The 22,422-nt window shown below is 36.7% G+C and overlaps 1 protein-coding gene across 6 annotated transcripts in view; it reads right to left on the reverse strand.

Annotated features, from left to right (window-relative positions):
• Positions 1-732: 732 nt before the first annotated feature.
• The window catches only part of LOC126817096 (tight junction protein ZO-1), a 55,189-nt gene continuing 33,499 nt past the window's right edge, over positions 733-22,422 (reverse strand). Inside the window, exons 5-18 of one of the 6 annotated variants that reach the window (XM_050543898.2) lie at positions 21,721-21,966; positions 21,020-21,063; positions 19,799-19,942; positions 18,967-19,033; positions 17,567-17,717; positions 16,477-16,506; positions 15,989-16,054; positions 14,566-14,661; positions 12,420-12,512; positions 11,248-11,295; positions 8,813-8,887; positions 6,339-7,154; positions 5,207-5,503; positions 733-4,265 (exon numbers count right to left, since the gene is read on the reverse strand). In XM_050543898.2, the coding sequence (XP_050399855.2) occupies positions 4,075-4,265; positions 5,207-5,503; positions 6,339-7,154; positions 8,813-8,887; positions 11,248-11,295; positions 12,420-12,512; positions 14,566-14,661; positions 15,989-16,054; positions 16,477-16,506; positions 17,567-17,717; positions 18,967-19,033; positions 19,799-19,942; positions 21,020-21,063; positions 21,721-21,966 (2,364 nt within the window). In that variant the 3' untranslated portion in view covers positions 733-4,074. Of the gene's footprint in view, positions 4,266-5,206; positions 5,504-6,338; positions 7,155-8,812; positions 8,888-11,247; positions 11,296-12,419; positions 12,513-14,565; positions 14,662-15,988; positions 16,055-16,476; positions 16,510-17,566; positions 17,718-18,966; positions 19,034-19,798; positions 19,943-21,019; positions 21,064-21,720; positions 21,967-22,422 lie in introns of all 6 variants that reach the window. The other 5 variants (XM_050543903.2, XM_050543897.2, XM_050543899.2 and 2 more) reach the window with 5 other exon arrangements.

Below are 22,422 nucleotides of genomic sequence, written 5' to 3' on the forward strand. Positions count from 1 at the left end.
GATCTCAAGTGTATACGTGACAAGGAGAAGGGGCACCTGCCAATGACCACTACTAGCAAGCGAATTTTTGAAATACAATTGAACCATGTTAGTCACGGAATGACCTAGATTGTGTTGAGATGGCTTTAAACCCCATTTCTCACTCCAGGTTCACCTTGATTATACTCACAATAAAAATAAACAGGGTTTAATATATACTCAACACAAACTATTTGAATATTTGTCTTTCCTATGGATGAACCCAGGGCTTAGTGGAGTGGAACCAGCAATACTATATACCGGAAAACACCGGAAGACACAGGAAAACAACCGGAAAACACCATTTTATACTGATACCGGAAAACACACTAAATACAGGAAAATACCCTAAATAGGTAACACTGAGCCTGGTCCTCTGTGTGCCTGGGTTAGGGTTAGGGTTAGTTTCCGGTTTATAGTATAGCCCTTCTCCAGGTTACCTATTTAGGGTTTTTTCCGGTATTTAGTGTTTTTCCGGTATTCAGTATAACATGGTGTTTACCGGTAGTTTTCCGGTGTTTTCCGGTATATAGTATAGCCCGAGTGGAACGGCACAAGATGACTGGAGATACCAAGGATGCCCCTTCCCCAATAAAAACAAACAAAAATTTGAATACCTGTCTCCCCCATGGATGAACCAAGGATTTAGTGGAGTGGAATGACTGGGGATACCGACGATGCCCCTCACCCAAAAAACACAAACAAAAATATGACTGTGAGTTTATATAATATTGTTGTGAATATATTGTAACTATGTATATATTTAACATTATTAGATTACATACATTTACATATATAAACGAGGTCCCATGTACACATTGGCGTGTACGTAAAAGATACCGGGAAAAATTTCTCTCAAAGCACACTGTATGGTGTATACCAGTCTTCATTAGCCCAGTCGGAGCAGAACAGTAGGACGTTAAACCCCATTTCATTTCAATTATTACCTTTAAATTACTAATACTATATAAATAGATTTAAGGAGTATTATAATATTGTGTATTGAATAATACACACTTATAACAGGTCAAGGACTTGTTATTCCAAATAAACAACATATTTTTAGACCAGTTGTAGTATGTAAATCCTTGTTAATTGTTAATAATATCATTATGTAAAGAGGATATTTGACAAACAAATCGTGCAACTACTGGCTGTCAAAAATCTTCTTTAATTGTACTTGAATAATAATGCCAATAATATAGAGATTAATATATTCATATCACGGTCTTTACAAATCTCCCGTAATTATCAAATTTATATTTAATGTTATTGTATTTCAATAAATGTCAATAATACTTGAGTTCAATAAAATATTCATATGGATAGAGCCGTGGAAGTCATAACACTTCCTTGTTAAAGCTCCACGTGTGTGCATACATTGCATTAATAGATTATATTCATGTATAATTCAATTTGGTGTGAATAGCTTATTTCATATCTTTTGTATAAATGTTTATCTAAGTAGACTTTTGGATTGAATTACTGGTAAACACACTTGACAAACCTGAATTATCTTTAAATTGATCATTATTAAATATATATTAAATTGACATTATACAATAATGTGTAGGCCTACTATAAATGTCCGTTGGGTTTTATTGTGAACGGGTAAGAGTACCCATCATCAGGGCCCAGTTTCACGAAATTTTAACTAAAGATAAAACCCAAACTTTAGTAGATACTTCAATTTTGATTGGCTAAGCACTAAAATCAATCTAATATTATCCAATCAAATTACTAAAATTTGGATTGTATCTTAGTTAAAATTTTGTGAAACAAGCCTCAAGGCTGGATTATGGTGAGGGGGGCTGCAGTCAGGGACCCCAATATTAAAGGCAGTCCCATATTAGTTATAACAAAATTTTTGTACAATATGTTTGTGCCAAATAAATCTATCTATTTACCATACTGAAAATGATCAGAATATGCCCCCTATTCACTGTCGATGCTAGGAACCCAGTGACATTTTGCGCCAGGAGCTTCATGCAAGCTTAACCCGACCCTGCCCATCACTAGTGATAGCAAGCTGGAATGATGATTTGATAAAAATAAAAATTTTTAAATATTATAATAATACTACAACAAACAATAACAAAATGACATTTAACAAATTAATACAAAATGATAATAATATCTAAAATAACATATAATTTAATATCTAATTTTACAAAAATATGAGTGATGATTCGTTTCCAATTATTCTTTTTTCTAATGAAATGCATTAAATCTAAATATAGATAAAATCGTAGATATCTAATGATACTACAAGTCCTGTAAATTTATGAATAGAAACAATATACCAGAAGTCACGATCACTCCAGCCAAAATTTACCTGCGAAGTTCAGGCAAACTTTCATTTGCAACAGGGTACTGATAAGTAAGTTGCTCTGGGGTGATCCAGTCTAAAATAATATAAAAATAATATTTTATCTATCAATTATATAAAATGTATTTTATATACAAAAAGACTATAATCGTAGTCTACAACACAGAAATCACAGATATGCTAAATATTTACACACGGATATTATTTCGTTATACGGTATATTTTAAAAATATATATTTCTATTCATTTAATATATATAAATCTTTAATTTTTCTATTTATAAAATCTGACGCCACTGTGCTAACGTTAATGTCACCTTGGTTACGTTTTTAAAATCACCTTGGATACTGTCACATCGGGTACATGTATCAACAAAAGTTATTGTATATTCCATTTAATTTAAACGATGTGTATACTCATTCGATCAATGATCAATCACTATCCATTTTGCGCTCCAATCATAACAAAAAATCCCTTTGTTTATCTACACATCCTTCGCTGTATCTCGTTCGACTCTAGGCTAAAACGCTCTGTAAAATTTTGCAGCAATAAGTTTCCAACACATAGATTTCACACTATTTAATCCAAGGAGAATTATCAACAAAAATCAGTCGATTGTTACTTTATAGAAAATGACAAACTGTTTTCTATTTATCGATAATGGTGAGAGTACTACTCTCATTGAATCGTTGTACTTAATAAACCTTGTGAACGTTATCCATAAAGTTGTCTGTTATTATAATATTAGATCACACAATGTTTTTACAATTTCATGAAAATCACCGAATCAGGAGGCAAAGTTAAAATACACAGTTCAATGGAAGAATTCGATGAAACTGAGCAACAGATAAATTCCATGGCTATCTCTCAAGATGTTTTCGGTACCTTTATAGATTGTATAACAAAGAAATTAAATGGGGGATGTCAAAGTTGAGTTTTTGTCATTGACACTGTGCGATTGAAAAGTTTTTAATCTTAGAATCAGTGTGAAGAGTACAAACGAAACTAGTCACTGCTGCTAAACAGGGATAACTGGCCGTCACATCCCTGATTTTATCTTCTACCTTTATAGATTGATGTCGTTCGCGAACGTCTTGTTAATGATTGTTAATCTGTTGCAAAGATGTTTTGGGTACCTTTATAGATTGATGTCTTTCAAGAACCTCATTTGAGTGATTGTTAACGTGGAATCTTTAAACAAAATATCAGTCCGCAAATGTCTCAATTTTGTTCATTATTTACAAAGATGGGATGAATTGAAATGTTGTTCACATTCTACATTCCCTGCAAACGGTATATATAATATACAACACAAGTCAGCAACGCCAACTTTTGATGAGCCTCATTTTTATCCGATTGAATCCAAGCCTGGGGGGTTGGGTGGCCGAATGGTTAGCACGCGCGCTGTATCATACGGTCTGTCATTGAGTCGACTGGCGTGGTTTCGATCCCCGGTTGTACGTGACAAGGAGTAGGGTCGCCTGTCCAACATCTCTCTGAATCCAAGTCAATGTTTATATTTTGTTTCCTTGATCAAATGTTCAACCATCAATTTTGAGTACATTTTAGCGTGGATTAGGTCACATGGAAAAATTTGATATTTTCAAAAAAATGCAAATGAGCACAGCAACTGTAATCGCAGATTTATAGTAAAAAAAAAATGCAGTGGATGAATTCTATCAAATCAGCCAATCAGTTCGTAATATAATTTAACAATTTCTATCCCGTTAAAAGTTGTATTGATTTGCAGGAATTTCCTCATATAAAGAATCGTTCTCTGGATAAGGGTCATCATGTGGAATCTCGGGTAGCGGTAAGTTAGGAGCACTCTTGACTTTTGTTATAACTCTTGTATCTGGTTTCAATCCACCTCCAAAACACATCTCCAGTTTATTTTTAATGAATGTCCGATCAGTACCTAAAGAAGAAAAAAATATTAAAAAATACGAAATGAAATGGGGTTTAACTTCCTACTGTTCTGCTCCAACTAGTCTAATAAAGACAGGCATACGCCATACAGTGTCGTATCAAATTGAATTCAAACTGCCAAGGATGCTTTGACAAGCCAGGGTTCTATGCCAAGCCCTCAGTCAGGGTGCTATGGCAAGCCCTCAGTCAGGGGGCTATGCCAAGCCCTCAGTCCTACACTGACAAGGGGGAACAACGCCAGAAAATCCTGTTGCACATCTCGGCCGACACCGGGATCTAACTCGAGACCTGGTTAGCGAGCCAACGCCTAAATCAGTGAGCAACCAGGGATCCCATTAACAAATACACAATACATAAAGAATCAATCGATGCAGAATTATTCAATTCTGGATACCAGTAGAAAAAATTTATTTTAAAAAAAAAAGTTAAAAACCAATAGAATTGGTATCATTAAAAAAAAGACAAAAGTTTCTAATTAATGACACAGGACTCCTTTGTAAGTTTTCGTAACTTTTTTCGAATCCGTTAACTGTGAAGTAATAAAATATGTTTAAATCAAAGATAGTTGTTTTTCTATCTATAAAATAAACAACAAGAGAACCGGGACATTGGGGTTTAACATCCACTCGACATAAACTAGGTCCATTTCGGGACCAACACATGGTTCAATTTTATTTCAATAATTCGCTTGCGCGTAGGGGTCTTTAGCAGTGGGAGGAAACCGGAGGACCTGGAGAAAACCCACGAGGTTGGACAGGCAACCCTACTCCTTGTCACGTACAACTGGGGAAGCGTAACCACGCAAGTTGACTCGATGACAGGTCGTATGATACAGCACGCACGTGCTAACCATTCACGCCCCCCCCCCCACCCAAAACAAGACACTTATTGGGTATAAATGTTTCTGGTTTGGGTTGGTGTAATACTTACTGGGTACACATGTTTCTGGTTTGGATGTAATATTACTGTTGATATCTTTACTGGATCCAGACGACACTAGAGTCTCATTATCATCTTCACCTGCAGGCACATAAGCATGACTTTGAGCATCCTCATAAACACTGCCCTCAGTGTAACTATTACTATGACTACCATCACCATGGTTAAAGAAGTTTTGGTTATGTGCGTTAGCTTTGTTAGATGGGTAATCTTCTAAGTTTTCGTATAAATCCTCTAGGTGATTAGTTGACATTGTTTGCAGCTTTATTCTCGGATTTGTTAGTTTAGCTAATTAGAAAAACATTAGAATACTTAGTTAACTAGTGATTACATTAAATAGTTAACCATTGAAAACACTAGAATAGTTAACCAGTTATTACATTAAAATATTTAACAAGTTATAGTTAGTTAACCAGTGAAAACACCAGAATAGTTAACCAGTGATTACATTAAAGCATTAGAAAAGTTAAGCAGTGACGGCAGCAAATAGTTAACCAGTGATTACATTAAACATTAGAATAGTTAACCAGTGATTACATTAAGCATTAGAATAGTTAACCAGTGATTACATTAAAGCTTTAAAATAGTTAACCAGTGATTACACTGAATCATTAGAATAGTTAACCAGTGATTACATTAGAATAGTTAATCAGTGATTACACTGAAACATAATAGTTAACTAGTGATTACATTATAATAGTTAACCAGTGGTTACACTAAAAACATTTAAATAGGTCTGCAAATTACCTGCGATCTTAAAAATTCCCAGGATGTTTGAAATGAAATTTCCAAATATTATGATTTGTAAGACAAATTACAAGGTTCATCGAGAAAGTCTGCGATAGGTAGTAAACCCGGATGAAGAGAAATAGTCAATGTAAAGAAATGGGGTTATGTCTTACTTGTCCGCACGAAACAGGCTAATGAAAATTGGCATATGCCATGCAGTGTGCTATGAGGAAATTGTGCTGGAGAGCGGAGTTTTCGCCTACCCTACAGGGAAACTCAGTCGTTCGTTCCATCCAAGCGACTTGATACCATTCCTTTGCCAGACCTTCTGCCATTGCCTGAGAACATTTTACAGGCATTTTACACAAACCTGTGTTGCAAATATTAAACTTACTTGTGCTTTGGGGTTTTGCTTTAGTTTTAGGAGCAACTGGTGGTGGTGAATGAGCTTTAGGTGGTGATGGTAGAGCATCTGGTGTTCGTGATGGGCTATCGACTACTATTTTAATCCCAGTAGGTTTCAAACTGGCCAGTTGACTCTGAATATCATTCAGATTCAGGGTGGAATTGTTGGATGCAGCAGAGACAGGACGGGGTGTGTTCCCTGATGGACGAGAATCACAAGATGTATTTCCGGCGGAACCCATGGGTGGAAGGTTTACGTAAACCTGACCTTCCTGTTGATCTCCTGGATTGTAAGGCCTGGTTTGGTAAGGACTTGATTCCTCGATTTGTTGATGGATTCTTGGACTGTATGAATTTGAACCTGTGCTGTCTTTTCTATCGCTGCTGTGCTTGCGTTCCTTACTGATATAAGGATTTGAATCTGTGCTGACTTTCCTATCCCTACTGATATAAGGATTTGAATCTGTGCTGACTTTTCTATCCCTACTGTTGTAAGGATTTGACCCTGTGCTCTCTTTTCTATCCCTACTGATGTAAGGATTTGACCCTGTGCTTTCTTTTCTATCCCTACTGTTGTAAGGATTTGACCCTGTGCTTTCTTTTCTATCCCTACTGCTGTAAGGATCTGACTCCCTGGTATTATAAGGATTAACATCATCTGGTTGTTGAGGGTTGTAGGAGTAATCAAGGTGTTGTTGAGGTCGACGCCTTGGGTTGTAAGGATTATCATCATCATACTGTTGTGGCACAGCTGATCCACGATTAGTAGACGCACGACGCTGTACACCAGGATTTTGTTGAGGCACTGAAAAAATAAAACAAATATTACAATACCTATCAGTACTATATCCTGTTTACATCATCTGCAAAGAAAGAAATGGGTTTAACATTCACTTGACACAAACTAGGTCATTTCGGGACTAACATATGGTTCAATTTTATTTCTATAATTTGTTTGCACATAGCGGCCTTTTAGCAGTGGGAAGAAAGGTTGGACAGGTGACCCTTCTCCTTGTCATGTACAAGCGGGGATTCAAAACCGTGTCACTTGACTAAATGACAGACCTTATCTTTTCATTTTGCTAAAGACCCCTATGCGCAAGCGAATTATTGAAATAAAATTAAACCATATGTTAGTCCCGAAATGACCTAGTTTGTGTCGAGTGGACGTTAAACCCCATTTCTCTCTCTCTCTCTCTTATCTTTTCATTTACATGTGTTAAAGCACTAGTGAATCAGCGTCTTACCACCCTGAAAATAGAGTAACCACAATCCATGCCGGAAAACTATCTCTCTCTCTCTCTCTCTCTCTCTCTCTCTCTCTACCTCTCTCTCCCCTCTCTCTACTCTCTCTCTACTCTCTCTCTACTCTCTCTACTCTCTCTCTCCCCTCTCTCTACTCTCTCTCTACTCTCTCTCTACTCTCTCTACTCTCTCTCTCTCTCTACTCTCTCTCTCTCTACTCTCTCTCTTTCCTCTCTCTCTCTACTCTCTCTCTCTCTACTCTCTCTCTCTCTCTCTCTCTACTCTCTCTCTCTCTCTCTCTACTCTCTCTCTCTCTCTACTCTCTCTCTCTACTCTCTCTCTCTCTCTACTCTCTCTCTCTCTCTCTCTCTCTCTCTACTCTCTCTCTCTCTCTACTCTCTCTCTCTCTCTCTACTCTCTCTCTCTCTACTCTCTCTCTCTCTCTCTCTCTCTACTCTCTCTCTCTACTCTCTCTCTCTCTCTCTCTACTCTCTCTCTCTACTCTCTCTCTCTCTACTCTCTCTCTCTCTACTCTCTCTCTTTCCTCTCTCTCTCTACTCTCTCTCTCTCTACTCTCTCTCTCTCTCTCTCTCTACTCTCTCTCTCTCTCTCTACTCTCCCTCTCTCTCTCTACTCTCTCTCTCTCTCTACTCTCTACTCTCTCTACTCTCTCTCTCTCTCTACTCTCTCTCTCTACTCTCTCTCTCTCTCTCTACTCTCTCTCTCTCTCTCTCTCTACTCTCTCTCTCTCTACTCTCTCTCTCTCTCTCTCTACTCTCTCTCTCTCTCTCTACTCTCTCTCTCTCTCTCTACTCTCTCTCTCTCTCTTATTTAATCTGGGGTCTTCCCTAAAACTTTAGACAGTGATTTAAGGTATTAAAAACAGTGAAGGTCTTGTTCGTCTACATACAGTATTGTTTACAGTGTATCCCTGTTGATAGCCTCATTGTCACGCAATTAGTTTTTCTGCAATATTCTGCTATGCACTGGTTAATTGGCCATAATAAAATCGTTATGTAAACATATTTGGTCCAATATGGAGCTCTGTTTAAAGCGTAATGATATTGTTACGCAGCTAACTATTGGTTGTTAATCTAATCTGATTATTGACCAGTCATAATTTGGAACAGAAATTTGCTTCCTTTACAGCAGTGTTAAGTGGGAGTAGCTCTTATCAAACAAAAAACTGCGAGGAGTATGCAGATATAAGGTACAGACCTTTTTGTTCCAGACTTGGATCGAACACTACATGTGGAACCGATTTAGATCTTCCAGTTTTCCTTACAATATTTTCTGCAATTAAAAATACAAAAACATATCATCTTAAAATCAGAGTTGCCAAACAACAATTATCAAATTTCTTTTGATGTCTATTCACTATAAATATAGGCCTATCAAAATAACTATTTCTACGTTAGCAAATGGAATCTACTAGAATTAAGCATTGGCATTGTAGATATTGCTAAAGAAAGCAACTGAAGCAATTTTTTGAAGGTCCACATAAGAAGGTCACAAATAAATAGATGTACAATATCCCAGGTGCGTGTCAGGGGGTGGTCTAGATGCCCCTGTTCATTGGGAGCCTATGGTGAGAACCCCATACCCCCCTTGAGATTCTGCGGTCAGTCACCCTGGAACAGAGCCCTCCCACCTGCTCATTTTTCTACACATGCCCCTGCTATACAATATTTAACTACCAACGACATACATATATAATATTGAACTACTAATGTCACACATAATACAATATCTAACAACTGATATCATACATATAAAATATCTATATACAATATCTGATGTCACATATCACAAATATCTAAATACTGACGTCACACACAACATCATCTAAATACTGACGTCACACACAACATCATCTAAATATTTATGTTACACATACATACAATATCTAACTATTGACGTTATAAATATCTAACTACTGACGTCACACATAGACAATATCTAACTACTGACATCACACAAATACAGTATCTAACTAATGACATCACACATTTACAACATCTAACTACTGACGTCACATACATACAATATCTAACTACTGACATTACAAATATCTAACTACTGATGTCACAAATATAACACAATATCTAACTACTGACGTCACACATATTACACAATATCTAACTTTCACAATGACGAATACGAATATATAACCCAAATCAACCAATTAATGAGAACATATATTTCTATCACCATTATATTAAATATACAAACTTAAAATTCCTCGATTATACGAAATGAAATGAAATGAAATGGGGTTTAACGTCCTATGTTCTGCTCCGAACTGGGCTAATGAAGACGGGCATACGTCATACAGTGTGCTATGAGGGAAATTTTGCCCGGACAGCGGCACTACGGCCTACTCTTATATCGAATTCCAACTGGCAAGGGATCTTTTACGTGCACGCCAATGTGTACACGGGACCTCAGTTTTTCGTCCCATCCGAACGACTAGACAGCTGTCCTTGTCAGGCCCTCCGTCCTGCATCACTGACAAGGGGGAACCACACAGGAAAATCTGGATGAACTTTCTCGGCCAATTCAGGGATTGAACACCCGACCTCCAGACTAGCGAGCCAGCATCTTACCCACTTAGCCACGTGATCCCACCCTCAATTATACAAAGTACAAAATGATTATAAATATAATTCCTCGATTTATACAAACTACAGAGTGAGTAAACATACTCTGTCTCATGTTATACAATACAGGAAATGAAAGTGTTAATACACAAAATATTAACCCTTGAACCATAGAATAACATTAACCTGTTAACTACCCAACAGCGTAAATACCTTTTACTCGTAATATAGATGATAAGAAATTTCTACCCTTTCTGCCATTTCGATTTTCTTAAAAGTTAAATACACATTATGGGAGATTAGATAAAAGAGCTGGTAGTTCTCACTATAATAGTTAAAAACTAGATAATGTAAAAGGAATTTGCTGAAAAAATTTCAGTCAAATTGATCCACCCTGAACGGAGTATTTAACATTTGAAGTTTCGGCCTAGCCTCGATCATCATTACTAAAGTCTGTACGATAAAAAACATTATCCATTTTTTGATTTACTCAGAAGCAGCAGACCGGATTCTAATCCAGTAAATATCGCTGGCTAGCATTGACATCGAGAGTTAATTATGGTCTGGATAAGTCAATTAATGTCTAATTAATAATTTAGATAACATTTCAGGCCTAAAGAAAGACCCGCAATCGGCATATTTAGCTCTTGCATAATGTATGTTTAAATAACATGAATAATTCAATTTTTGTTTTTGTACCGTAATAAATATGTTAGCAGTGTGAATGCCACAAATGAGAAATAGTATCACGTGTCCGTATACCCTGTCTCATGCATCAGACATGTCACTACATATATCAGGCGACAAAAAATGCGTTTTGTAAATTTTATCAATTTCTAAGACGACTGACAATTGACAATTCAGAGCTTGTTTGAGAGTGTTTAGTAAATTCTAAGTTCAAATGTTTTTAAGTGTGTCAACATTTGGACCATGACAAGTGACCATAAAAACCTGGATAGTTTAAAAGTTTAAATTAAAATCCACTGAAATACTAGGGCATATCTACTTGAAGACGTATAATCGTTGATATTAATCCATTGTAAGAAGACTTACCAGGGAAATCATCTGTTGGAGAAATTGGTGGTGAAACTGGTGATAAATCTGATAAAAAAAGGAAAACCAATAAAAACGTCTGAATTCTCTAATAACTGAATATAAAATAGTGCACAACAGATTAATAATTAAAATGGATTAAAATTGAATCTGGTAAAATAAAAAATATGGAATATAAAACAAAACAGAGTATTATATTGGACAGTATTGTATAAACAATGAGATAATGGACAGTATTGTATAAACAGTGAGATAATGGACAGGAGAGTATAAACAGCAAGATAATGGACAGAAGGGTATACACAGTGAGATCATGGGCAGCAGAGTATAAACAGTGAGATCATGGACAGCAGAGTATAAACTGTGAGATAATGGAGAGTAGGGTATAGGCAGAGATCATGGACAGTAGGGTATAAACAGTGAGATAATGGACAGCAGAGTATAAACTGTGAGATAATGGAGAGTAGGGTATAGGCAGAGATCATGGACAGTAGGGTATAAACAGTGAGATAATGGACAGCAGAGTATAAACAGTGAGATAATGGAGAGTAGGGTATAGGCAGAGATCATGGACAGTAGGGTATAAACAGTGAGATAATGGACAGCAGAGTATAAACAGTGAGATAATGGAGAGTAGGGTATAGGCAGAGATCATGGACAGTAGGGTATAAACAGTGAGATAATGGACAGCAGAGTATAAACAGTGAGATAATGGAGAGTAGGGTATAGGCAGAGATCATGGACAGTAGGGTATAAACAGTGAGATAATAGACAGCAGAGTATAAACAGTGAGATAATGGAGAGTAGGGTATGGGCAGAGATCATGGACAGTAGGGTATAAACAGTGAGATAATGGACAGCAGAGTATAAACAGTGAGATAATGGACAGAAGGGTATAAATAGCGAGATAATGGACAATAGGGTATAAACAGCAAGATAATGGAGAGAAGAGTATAAACAGTGAGATAATAGACAGAAGAGTATAAACAGTGAGATAATGGACAGAAGAGTATAAACAGATATATACTGGAAAAAAGAGTATAAACAGCAAGGTAATGGACAGCAGGGTATAAATGGTGAGATAATGGACAGAAGAGTATAAACAGCAAGATAATGGACAGTAGGGCATAAACATGACTTCATACACCTTCCAGCTTCTTTGTATAACTTACATTTCATATTATCTGGATATTCTGAATTCCTTTTTCTATCTGTGGCCACTCTATTGTGATAGTCTATAGCCGTGTCTAGCTTATCTAAAGCGCCTATAAATAAGTACACATAAAACTAACTCTACAAAATTATTCTATAAATTATACACAGCAACACAAGGCAAGCTATTACCACGTTCAGTTTCAGTAACGTCCTACTCATCTGCACCAACTGGGCTATGATAGAGAGAGAGAGAGAGAGAGAGAGAGAGAGAGAGAGAGAGAGAGAGAGAAATGGGGTTTAACGTCCACTCGACTAAGTCATTTCGGGACTAACATATGGTTTAATTTTATTTACATAATTCGCTTGCGCGTAGGGGTCTTTAGCTGTGGGAGGAAACCAGAGGCCCCTAAGAAAACCCACGAGGTTGGACAGCGACTGGGCTATGAAGACAGGCATTTGCTATACAGTGTTCTATGAGGGAACCTACTCTTATATAAAATTCCAACTGTCCAAGGATCTTTAACGTGCATACCAATATGCACACAGGACCTTGGTTTTTCGTCCCATTCGAACAACTATACATTGTCCCTTGCCAGGTTCTCCATCCTGCACAACTGTCATGGTGGAAGCATGTTGGAAATTCCGGATAAACTTTCTCAGTCAAAACAGGGGGCGAATAAATGAAATGAAATGGGGTTTAACGTCCTACTGTTCTGCTCCGACTGGACTAATGAAGACGGGCATACGCCATATGGTGTGCTATGAGTCAAATTGTGCCAGGACAGCGGCACTACGGCCTACTATTATATCGAATTACAAATGTCAAGGGATTTTTTACGTGCACGCCAATGTGTACACGGGACCTTGATTTTTTCGTCACATCCGAAAGACTAGACAGCTGTCCTTGTCAGACCATCTGTCCTACATCACTGAAAAGAGGGAACCACACCGGAAAATCTGGATAAACTTTCCCGGCCAATGCATGGATCAAATCGAATACATGAACTCCAGTTTAGCCACCCAGCGTCTTACTCACTGAGCCACCATGGCTCCATCGTCTCTTGGACTGTTTACTGTTTTGTTTCTGTATTATTTGTTCTATACTGGCAAAAAACAGTATCTAGTCATTTGGATGGGATGAGAAATGACAAAGTCCTGTGTGCACGTCAAAGAATCCTTGAGTACAATGTCTATTTAAATAAATGAAAGAAAAGAGAGACTAACATATGGTTTAATTTTATTTCATTCACTTGCAGTGGTAGGAAACAAGGAATTCCTCCAGGTTAGACAGGTGATCCCAATCCTCCAGGCTGGACAGGTGACCCTAATTCTGGAGGTTGGACAGGTGACCCTAATCCTCCAGGCTGGACAGGTGACCCTAATTCTGGAGGTTGGACAGGTGACCCTAATCCTCAAGGTTGGACAGGTGACCCTAATCCTTGAGGTTGGGCAGGTGACCCTAATCCTCGAGGTTGGACAGGTGATCCTAATCTAATCCTTGAGGTTGGACAGGTGATCCTAATCCTTGAGGTTGGACAGGTGACCCGACTCCTTGACATGCAAACTACAATATAGCTTGCCTTATGTTTATGTCTGTGTATTCTACTAAAAATATCGTTTAAATGTTATCTCCTACAGCTAAACACTACCCTTATTAAAAGTCCAAGAACTAGGGGAGATTCTACTCTCTATTGGTTAGAATTGTGGGTCTCAGAATTTCGATTCTGGACACAATCATCTAAAAATGAAAACATTGTCAAGCCGTACGGCCTCAAAATTGTGAATAATCCCTATCTAGCTCTTGGACTACAATATAAGCATATACTACTAAAACCGTGCTAAAAAATACTCTTCCTACTGTTAAGATTCTAGAAATCTTTCTAACGTTGATCGTTATCTAACTATTGACAGAATGTCAAAACCTTCGCTCTTAATACAAAAAAGTGCAAAAAAGGAAGTAATCCCTATAAAAAAAGCATTGTCGCTGCAATTGGAAGCAACTCTAATACCCATAGCAGAGTCACCAGTGAATACGATAACGTAAAGGCTGCGTGATTCATGTTGAACATTGAAATGAGAAAGACAAGCACATCCAGTAATTAACATACAAAATCTAAAAAAGGATGAATTGGGTAAAATTGTACGTTAACGGTTAAACTATACCTGCAGTGTGAGAACCCTGGGATACATGAGTTAAACCTGGCCGATTCTGTTTGTCTCTCCCGGCTGTTGTCCTTGAACCCTTATAAACTTGGAAAGCTACAATATACCACATCTAGTTCACTAAACTATCAATCTGATTAAAACACAGATCCTATTTCATTTTGTTTTTTATAGTTTAAAATTTTGTTTTACTTGTCTTTATTACACTAGGATCTGGTAGAGTTGTTATATTACCGACTTTCTGGCTGAAGTGAGGGATTAGCCAATGAAACGGTCTGTTACAGCGAGTTACTGTCGTGCGATGCACGGAACTGTAGGTAAACCACTAAAAACATCAATGCTAATTGATTAATCAATGTCTGACATCATAGGGTCAAAAGGCACTCATATGACCCCTGGCGCGACTTTCCAGTACAACTGGACAGATCTTCATGTAGTGTAGGAGATCAAAAGTATAAAAAAAAAACGAAATGAAATATATGTCTGTATTTTAATCCAATTGCTAAACTAATATATTTATTAGGTAGAACAAAAATCTGGGAATTGACGAATTTTAAAATGACTCACTAAATAACAGGCTTTCAGTTTTGTTAGTCTAATATTCTAAAATCCACACAAAGTTTTGTGTTTATGATAACTCAAAAAGAAGTGTTATTTTTTAAAAGGTATCTACATCACACTATTGCAAATAAATCTTTAAATCTATCTACATCAACATGTGGACACCACACACAACAAGTTTATTGCAAACAAATGTTTAAAACAGCAATTTTGTAAAAAGCGAAATTAAAATCAGTAATAAAACATAGAGTATTAGTTTTTAGTTTTAAAGTCTCTGATTGTCATTTGAGGGATTGGGGAATCCTTTGAGGGATTTGGGAATCCCTTGAGGAATTGGGGAATCCCTTGGTGATTGGGGAATCCCTTGAGTGATTGGGGAATCCCTTGAGTGATTGGGGAATCCCTTGATAACTAAAATACGGTTTATAAATATATTAAGATACAACCTTGTGAGGAATTTATTTATTTATTAATCTATTTATTCATTCATTTGATGGTTTTTTTTTAAAATTACTTGTCTAGTAATTGCAAAGAATGTTCAGAGACTTTGAAAAAAAAATTAGGTCTATAAACTCAGGCCCCAGTTTCATAAAACATTCTCAGACTTAAGTTACGAATTTACTCAAAACTGTTCTGTCTTATTTTAACTAAAATATAGTCCTTTATAAAAAATTTGTTGTTTTAATACATCAAATACATCAATAAGAAACTTATATGTGCAAAGTTTTGTATTTTTGGATCTAAGATATTTCTCATAAATAGTGATTGGAAGTCAAGTTAATTCATAACTTAAGTCTGAGAATGTTTTGTGAATTCAGGACCTGAAGCTAATGTGCAAGAAAAAGTCTGTGAAAAAACATACTTGACAGGTCTAGTCTGTTGGGTAAAGTTTTGTTACCATCAATTGCTGGAAGTGGTTCTTCATATGCTAAGATAACAAAATATATGGAATATATTAAATATATCAAAAACATTTAGTAATTGAAAGAGAGAGAGAGAGAGAGAGAGAGAGAGAGAGAGAGAGAGAGAGAGAGACACACACACACACACACACAAACTAGGTCATTTTGGGACTAACATATGGTTCAATTTCATTTCAATAATACTCTTGTGCATAGCTGTGTTAAGTTGTGGTGGGGTAATCGGAGGACCTGGAGAAAACCCAAGAGGTTAGTCTGGTGATACTACTCCTTGTCACGTACAAGCGAGGAATCGAAACCACGCCACTTAACTCAATGACAGACCTATAATCTAATGCATACAATTTAAACCATTCGGCCACCCAAGAGCCTGAATATTCTGTTTTAAATAACTAATATAAATAGAAACATATTGAAGCACAATACTCACAATCACCTTCTTCTTCTCCACTTTCTTTATCTACTGAAAACAAAATAACTATAGTAACTCTAGTATTAAGTACCCATGGCAACCCTAGTATTAAATAACCATGGTAACCCTAGTATTAAGTAACCATGGCGACCCTAGTATTAAATAACCATGGTAACCCTGTATTAGATAACCATGGGAACCCTGTATTAAATAACCATGGTATTAAATTTATTTGATGAAATTATACCAAATTTAAAAAGTGAAAATTAAATAGTACTTTATGTCTCCCTAAAATGAATCATCTGAAATTTTGAGACCAACATGAGCATACATGAAGGAATGAAATGGGGTTTAACGTCTTATGTTTCTGTATCAACTGGGCTAGTTAAAATGGGCATGTGCCATGCAGTGTGCTATGTGGGAAATTTTGCACGGACAGTGATACTTCGATTTTGAATTGTTGGGGTTTTTTTCCAACATGCTACCCATGGTATACATGGGAACTCATGTTGGTTTTTTTTGTACCATCCAGTCTATTTTTTTTTGCCAGTGTGCTATGAGGGAAATTTTGCCCGGACGGCAGTGCTACGGCCAACTCTTACATCGGCTTCCGACTACCAAAGTATCTTTTACGTGCACGTCAATGTGTACATGGGACCTCCTTTTTTTCCCTTGCTAGGCCCTCTGTCCTGCATCACTGACAAGGCTTAACCTTGCCGGCCAATGCAGGGATTGAACACGAGACCTCCAGGTAAGCGAGCTGGAGAGAGAGAGAAATGGGGTTTAACGTCCACTCAATACAAACTAGGTCATTTCGGGACTAACACATGGTTCAATTTTATTTCAATAATTCGCCAGTTAACTCAATGACAGACTTTATGATACAGCACGCATGTGCTAACCATTCGGCCATCCAACCCCCCCTATTAGCGAGCTAATGTCTTACTCATTGAGTCACCGTCAGTCTGGAAAATCCTGAAGAACTTTCACAGCCAACACCAGGATCAACCCCTCGACCTCCTGGTTGGTGAGCCAGTGCCTGACACACTGAGCCACCAGGGCTCCTACTTTAAAGAATATGTAAAAAAAAAAAAGATGAAATTCGAACCTGGTCGTTGGGTAACAATCTTTGTTTGATAGTCGGGATTATCTAGTCCTAATTTTTTCAGGTTATTTGTCAGGAAGAGTTTGGTAGCTTGTGCTCCAGACAGGTGAACAAAATGTGACATGACATCAGACAAACAGGTGGATACTTGTGGCTGAAATAAAACAAACAGATAAATTAATGACTTGGGTCCTTTTGAGACAAGAGAGAGAAGTGGGGTTTAATGTCTACTCAACACAAACTAGGTCATTTCAGGACTAACATATGGTTCAATTTTATTAACAGAAAGGTGGACAAAATGTGTCATAACATCAGATAAATAGGTGGAGATTTGTGGCTGAAATAAAAACAATGGTATGAAATGGGGTTTAATGTCCTACTGTTCTGCTCCGACTGGGCTAATGAGGGCGGACATACGCCATACAGTGTGCTATGAGGTGAATTTTGCCCAGACGGCGGCACTATATATGTCTTTAGCTGTGGGAGAAAACCTTGGGCCCAGCGAAAAACTACAAGGTTAGACAGGCGATCCTACTACTTGACACAAACAATTGTGAGCTTGAAACCATGCCACTTGACTCAATGGCAGACCTTATGATCTAAAGTGCATGCGTCACACAATACAACCACCCAACCAGTCATTTTGAGAAAATATGGTTATTATTATTTCAATTGTTGAGTGTATGGAGGAGAATTTATTACGTATTTGTAGATATATCAATAGATTTTTTGTAGATATATCAATAAATTATTTGTAAATATATCAATAAATTTTTTGTAGATATATCAATAAAGTAACTGTAGATATATCAAAGTCATTAATTTGTCTTCAGTTGTCTAAATAAATGTTTGAATACCATTAAAGCATAAAAAACGATTACGCAATATAATTTTAACAAAACACCTTTTGTTTAGTCTATCCCGATACAAGAAGTCTTTTCCGTTATATTTATAAGGAAAAAACATACTATGACTAACTGCACTCATTCACAGTGTATAGACATGCATGATATTAAAGATACATTATGTAAGATTTAGATAAAGAGCTGATCATTCTTCCTATAATAGCTCAAAAATAGATAATATAAAATGAAAATATTGAAAATTTCATTCAAATTACTTCATTCTGAGCCAAGTTATCACTGTTTGTAGTTTTGACAAGATGTGTGCATTGTGGTAACCAGGGCACTGGGATAATCGAGACTTAACCTCGCTTTCCCATTTTTTGATTATGGTCTTGTTTTGTTAATAAATGTCTAATTAACAGTTTCTAAAACATTTCAGGCCTAAATAAAGACCTGCGATAGACAGATTTAGCTCTTGCATAATGTATCTTTAAATATTTGTAGATATTTATTAAGTATTTGTGGACATAAAGTGAAATCTGAAGATAAATAACTCACTGCATTCTCAGCATTGATCTTGTAACCAGCGGCAACTCTTATTACTTCAAAATGTACCAATGAATCCCTACAACATCAGATGTATAAATATTGAATTTATTATACTGGCGATAACAGTCTAAATGAAATGAAATGAAATGGGGTTTAATGTCCTACTCCGAACTAGGCTAATAAAGACGGGCATACGCCATACGGTGTGCTATGAGGGGAATTTTGCCTGGACAGTGGCACTATGGCCTACTCTTCTATCGAATTCCAATTGTCTAGGGATCTTTTACGTGCACGCCATGTACATGGGACCTCATTTTTTCGTCAAATCCGAATGACTAGACAGCTGTCCTTGTCAGGCCCTCCATCCTGCATCACTGACAAGGGGAATAACAGTCTAGATTTATAAATAGTCTAATTAGAACTACAATAGACACAGTACTTTTCACTTTTATGTTGTTTACATCTACAGAGAGAGAGAAATGGGATTTAACCTCCACTCGACCCAAACTAGGTCATTCCGGGACTGACATGTGTTTCAATTTTATTCCAATAATTCACTTGTGCGTAGGGGTCTTTAGCTGTGGGAGGAAACCGGAGAGCCAAGAGGAAACCCAGGAGGTTGGACAGACAACCCTACTCCTTGTCAAGTACAAGCGGGGAATCGAAACCACGCCACTTGACTCAATGACAGAATCAAATAGTAAGCAAGTACAAGGTGGACAGCACTACATGCAAACAAACCTTCGGGACAAGACAAAATACACAGACATTGCAAGAAATAAACAAATAAATATCAAATCAATATGTTATGATCATAATAATAATAAGAATTAGTACACACCCTCCAATATTTACGTGTTTAGTAATGGTGTAACTTCCGTTCCCCCGATAGCTACAGCTTTCTCTCATCAACGTATTACCAAACTCAGGATTTTTCTTCAAAATCTTCTCTGCAAGTTCACGCGTACAGTTCACAAAAAACCAACTGAAAACAAAACAAAGTTATCAAAAAATGAAATTAAATAGGGTTTAATGTTCTTCTGTTCTGCTCCGACTGAGCTAATGAAGACCGGCATACGCCATACAGTGTGCTATGAGGGAAATTTTGCCCGGGCAGCGGCGTTACAGCCTACTCTTATATCGAATTCCAACTGTTACAGGTTCTTTTACGTGCACCCCAATGTGTACACGGGACCTCGGTTTTTGTCCCATCCAAACTTTTTCATTACAAGGACTCGCGACACAGCCAGAGTAAGATTCAAACTAGATAACAAACCTTATCTCTCAATCCTCCGTGTTTCGAGATAAGAGTTGATGCTATTAACTTCAATGTAGCACATGCAGGAGCGATTCGCACTCAGCATTTGTAAAAAAAATTGACAATATTTTTAATCAAAACAATGATTGATTATTGTTATTTATAATATTTCTGCCACATCCAACTACAATTAAGCAGAAAATTCTACCTGACACGGGTACAAATCTCCTCTTTTTAAATCAAAGCGACAGATTGCTTTTTCCGACATTTTAAATTTACGTCTGTAACACATAAAGTGGGGCCTCGTGTGCAATAGCCAATCAAAGTACTAATCTGATCAGAGTTGCACAGTAGTAATACGCCGTAATTATGAACGTCCGAATCAATTTTAATAAAAACAACGCTTGATTTAATATGCTGATAAATGAATGTTGTTTCAGTAGATTGGGCTGTGTATGTGTAATAAATACTAATAGTATAAAATTAACTTATTTTTAAGATGGTACATACATTAATAAAGAAATTGAGTTTGCCACTTGGAACTAAAGGCATCCAATCGTAGCTAAAAACAAGCACATCAGTATATCTCAGCGTTTTTAGTTACGTTCTCACAGCTAGATTCAAACATGTAACTGTCCTTAGGTTACTAGGACACAAGGACTTGACATACAGCTAGAGTGAGGTTCGAACATGTGTATACACATCTAACTCGCTAACCTCGGTACCATTTCCATCGCAAGTAGCAGTGCCAACAACCAAGGCAAACAACGCCTCTTGATTCTAATCAAAATAGATTACACCTACCTAGGAACATCTGTCCGATCATGTTCATTCCAAAATTTATGCCGCTGAAAAAAAAAGGATGAAGGATAGTAAAATATTCATGCTTTAATTCTGATGATCAACTTAAAAGATTTAAACTGGATGAAAATAAAACATTGAATTACCTTGATCGATAAATTTTTTGAATGACTTTGATTACTGATTGGTTGTCTTATCATAGATATTATTAGGTTTAGAACATGAGTGAGAGAGATAGAGAGAGAGAGAGAGCGAGAGAGAGGTTTAATGGCTACTAGACACAAACTAGTTCATTTCGGGACTAACATATGGTTCAAATTTATTTCAATAATTCGTTTGCAAGTAAGGGTCTTAAAGTTGTACCATATGTTAGTACCGAAACAACCTAGTTTGTGGCAATTGGAAGATAAATCCCATTTTCCTCTTTATCTTTTATTAAAACTGAAACATGCAATTATCATTCAAGATATGCCCACATTTTGCAAAAGATGGACTGATAACAAGCTAAAAAAGCGATTTCTGTACAATAAGGGGCCATAATCCAGGATTTTACGGTCCGATACATGCCAATATCGACAGGAACCAAGATCTTTGGGATTTAAACCCATATTTCAATTTTCATCAAAATCGAATCAAATTTGTGACAAACAGGGCGACGACAATAGATTCACATTAGAATGTTGGCGATATAAATCCTTTCTTACCATAAACGGTCCACCATTACTTGGGTTATTCATTTCTAGATAAACAGCGAATTTTTCGTCTATACTATCTTCGGGATTAGAGAAGCCGGAGTTTACACTCCCACCAGAGGGAGAGGGAGAACTGTCACTTTCAAGCCGTCGTCTAGGCAACAATGGCTGATTTCTGTTTTGGTGAAACTGTTCTATTTCATCTCTAATCATACAAATCTGGCCCTTCATTAAATCAAGATCATCTGGTATTGAACCCTGTAGAAATATAACAATAATAATAACAACAACAATAATAATAACAATAATAATAACAATAACAATAATAATAATAACAATAACAATCATAATAACAATAACAATAATAATAATAATAATGGAGATTTATAGAGTACCATCTGTAACCCTGTATAAATAGAAATTCACAGATAATAATTTAAACATACATTATGCAAGAGCTAAATCTGCCTATTGTAGGTCTTATTAGTGAGCAGAAATTCGCCTGTATATCCGTTATCACTCGTCACATCAGTCAGTTATATAGAGAGATGACTCGTGTTTTCCTTTGGCGTTCGTCACTTCCGATTCAGGAAACCTGTATTACTCAGCTATCGTAGCAATAATCTCTGTGTTAAAACTATATTTGGAATGTGTTTAACCAGCTCTATCACATATTGTCCTTTAATTAGACTAAGGGGGGTTCCTAAAGCTTGA

This window comes from Patella vulgata, chromosome 4 (genome assembly GCF_932274485.2).
Source record: "Patella vulgata chromosome 4, xgPatVulg1.2, whole genome shotgun sequence".
Classification (NCBI taxonomy): Eukaryota; Metazoa; Mollusca; class Gastropoda; family Patellidae; genus Patella; species Patella vulgata.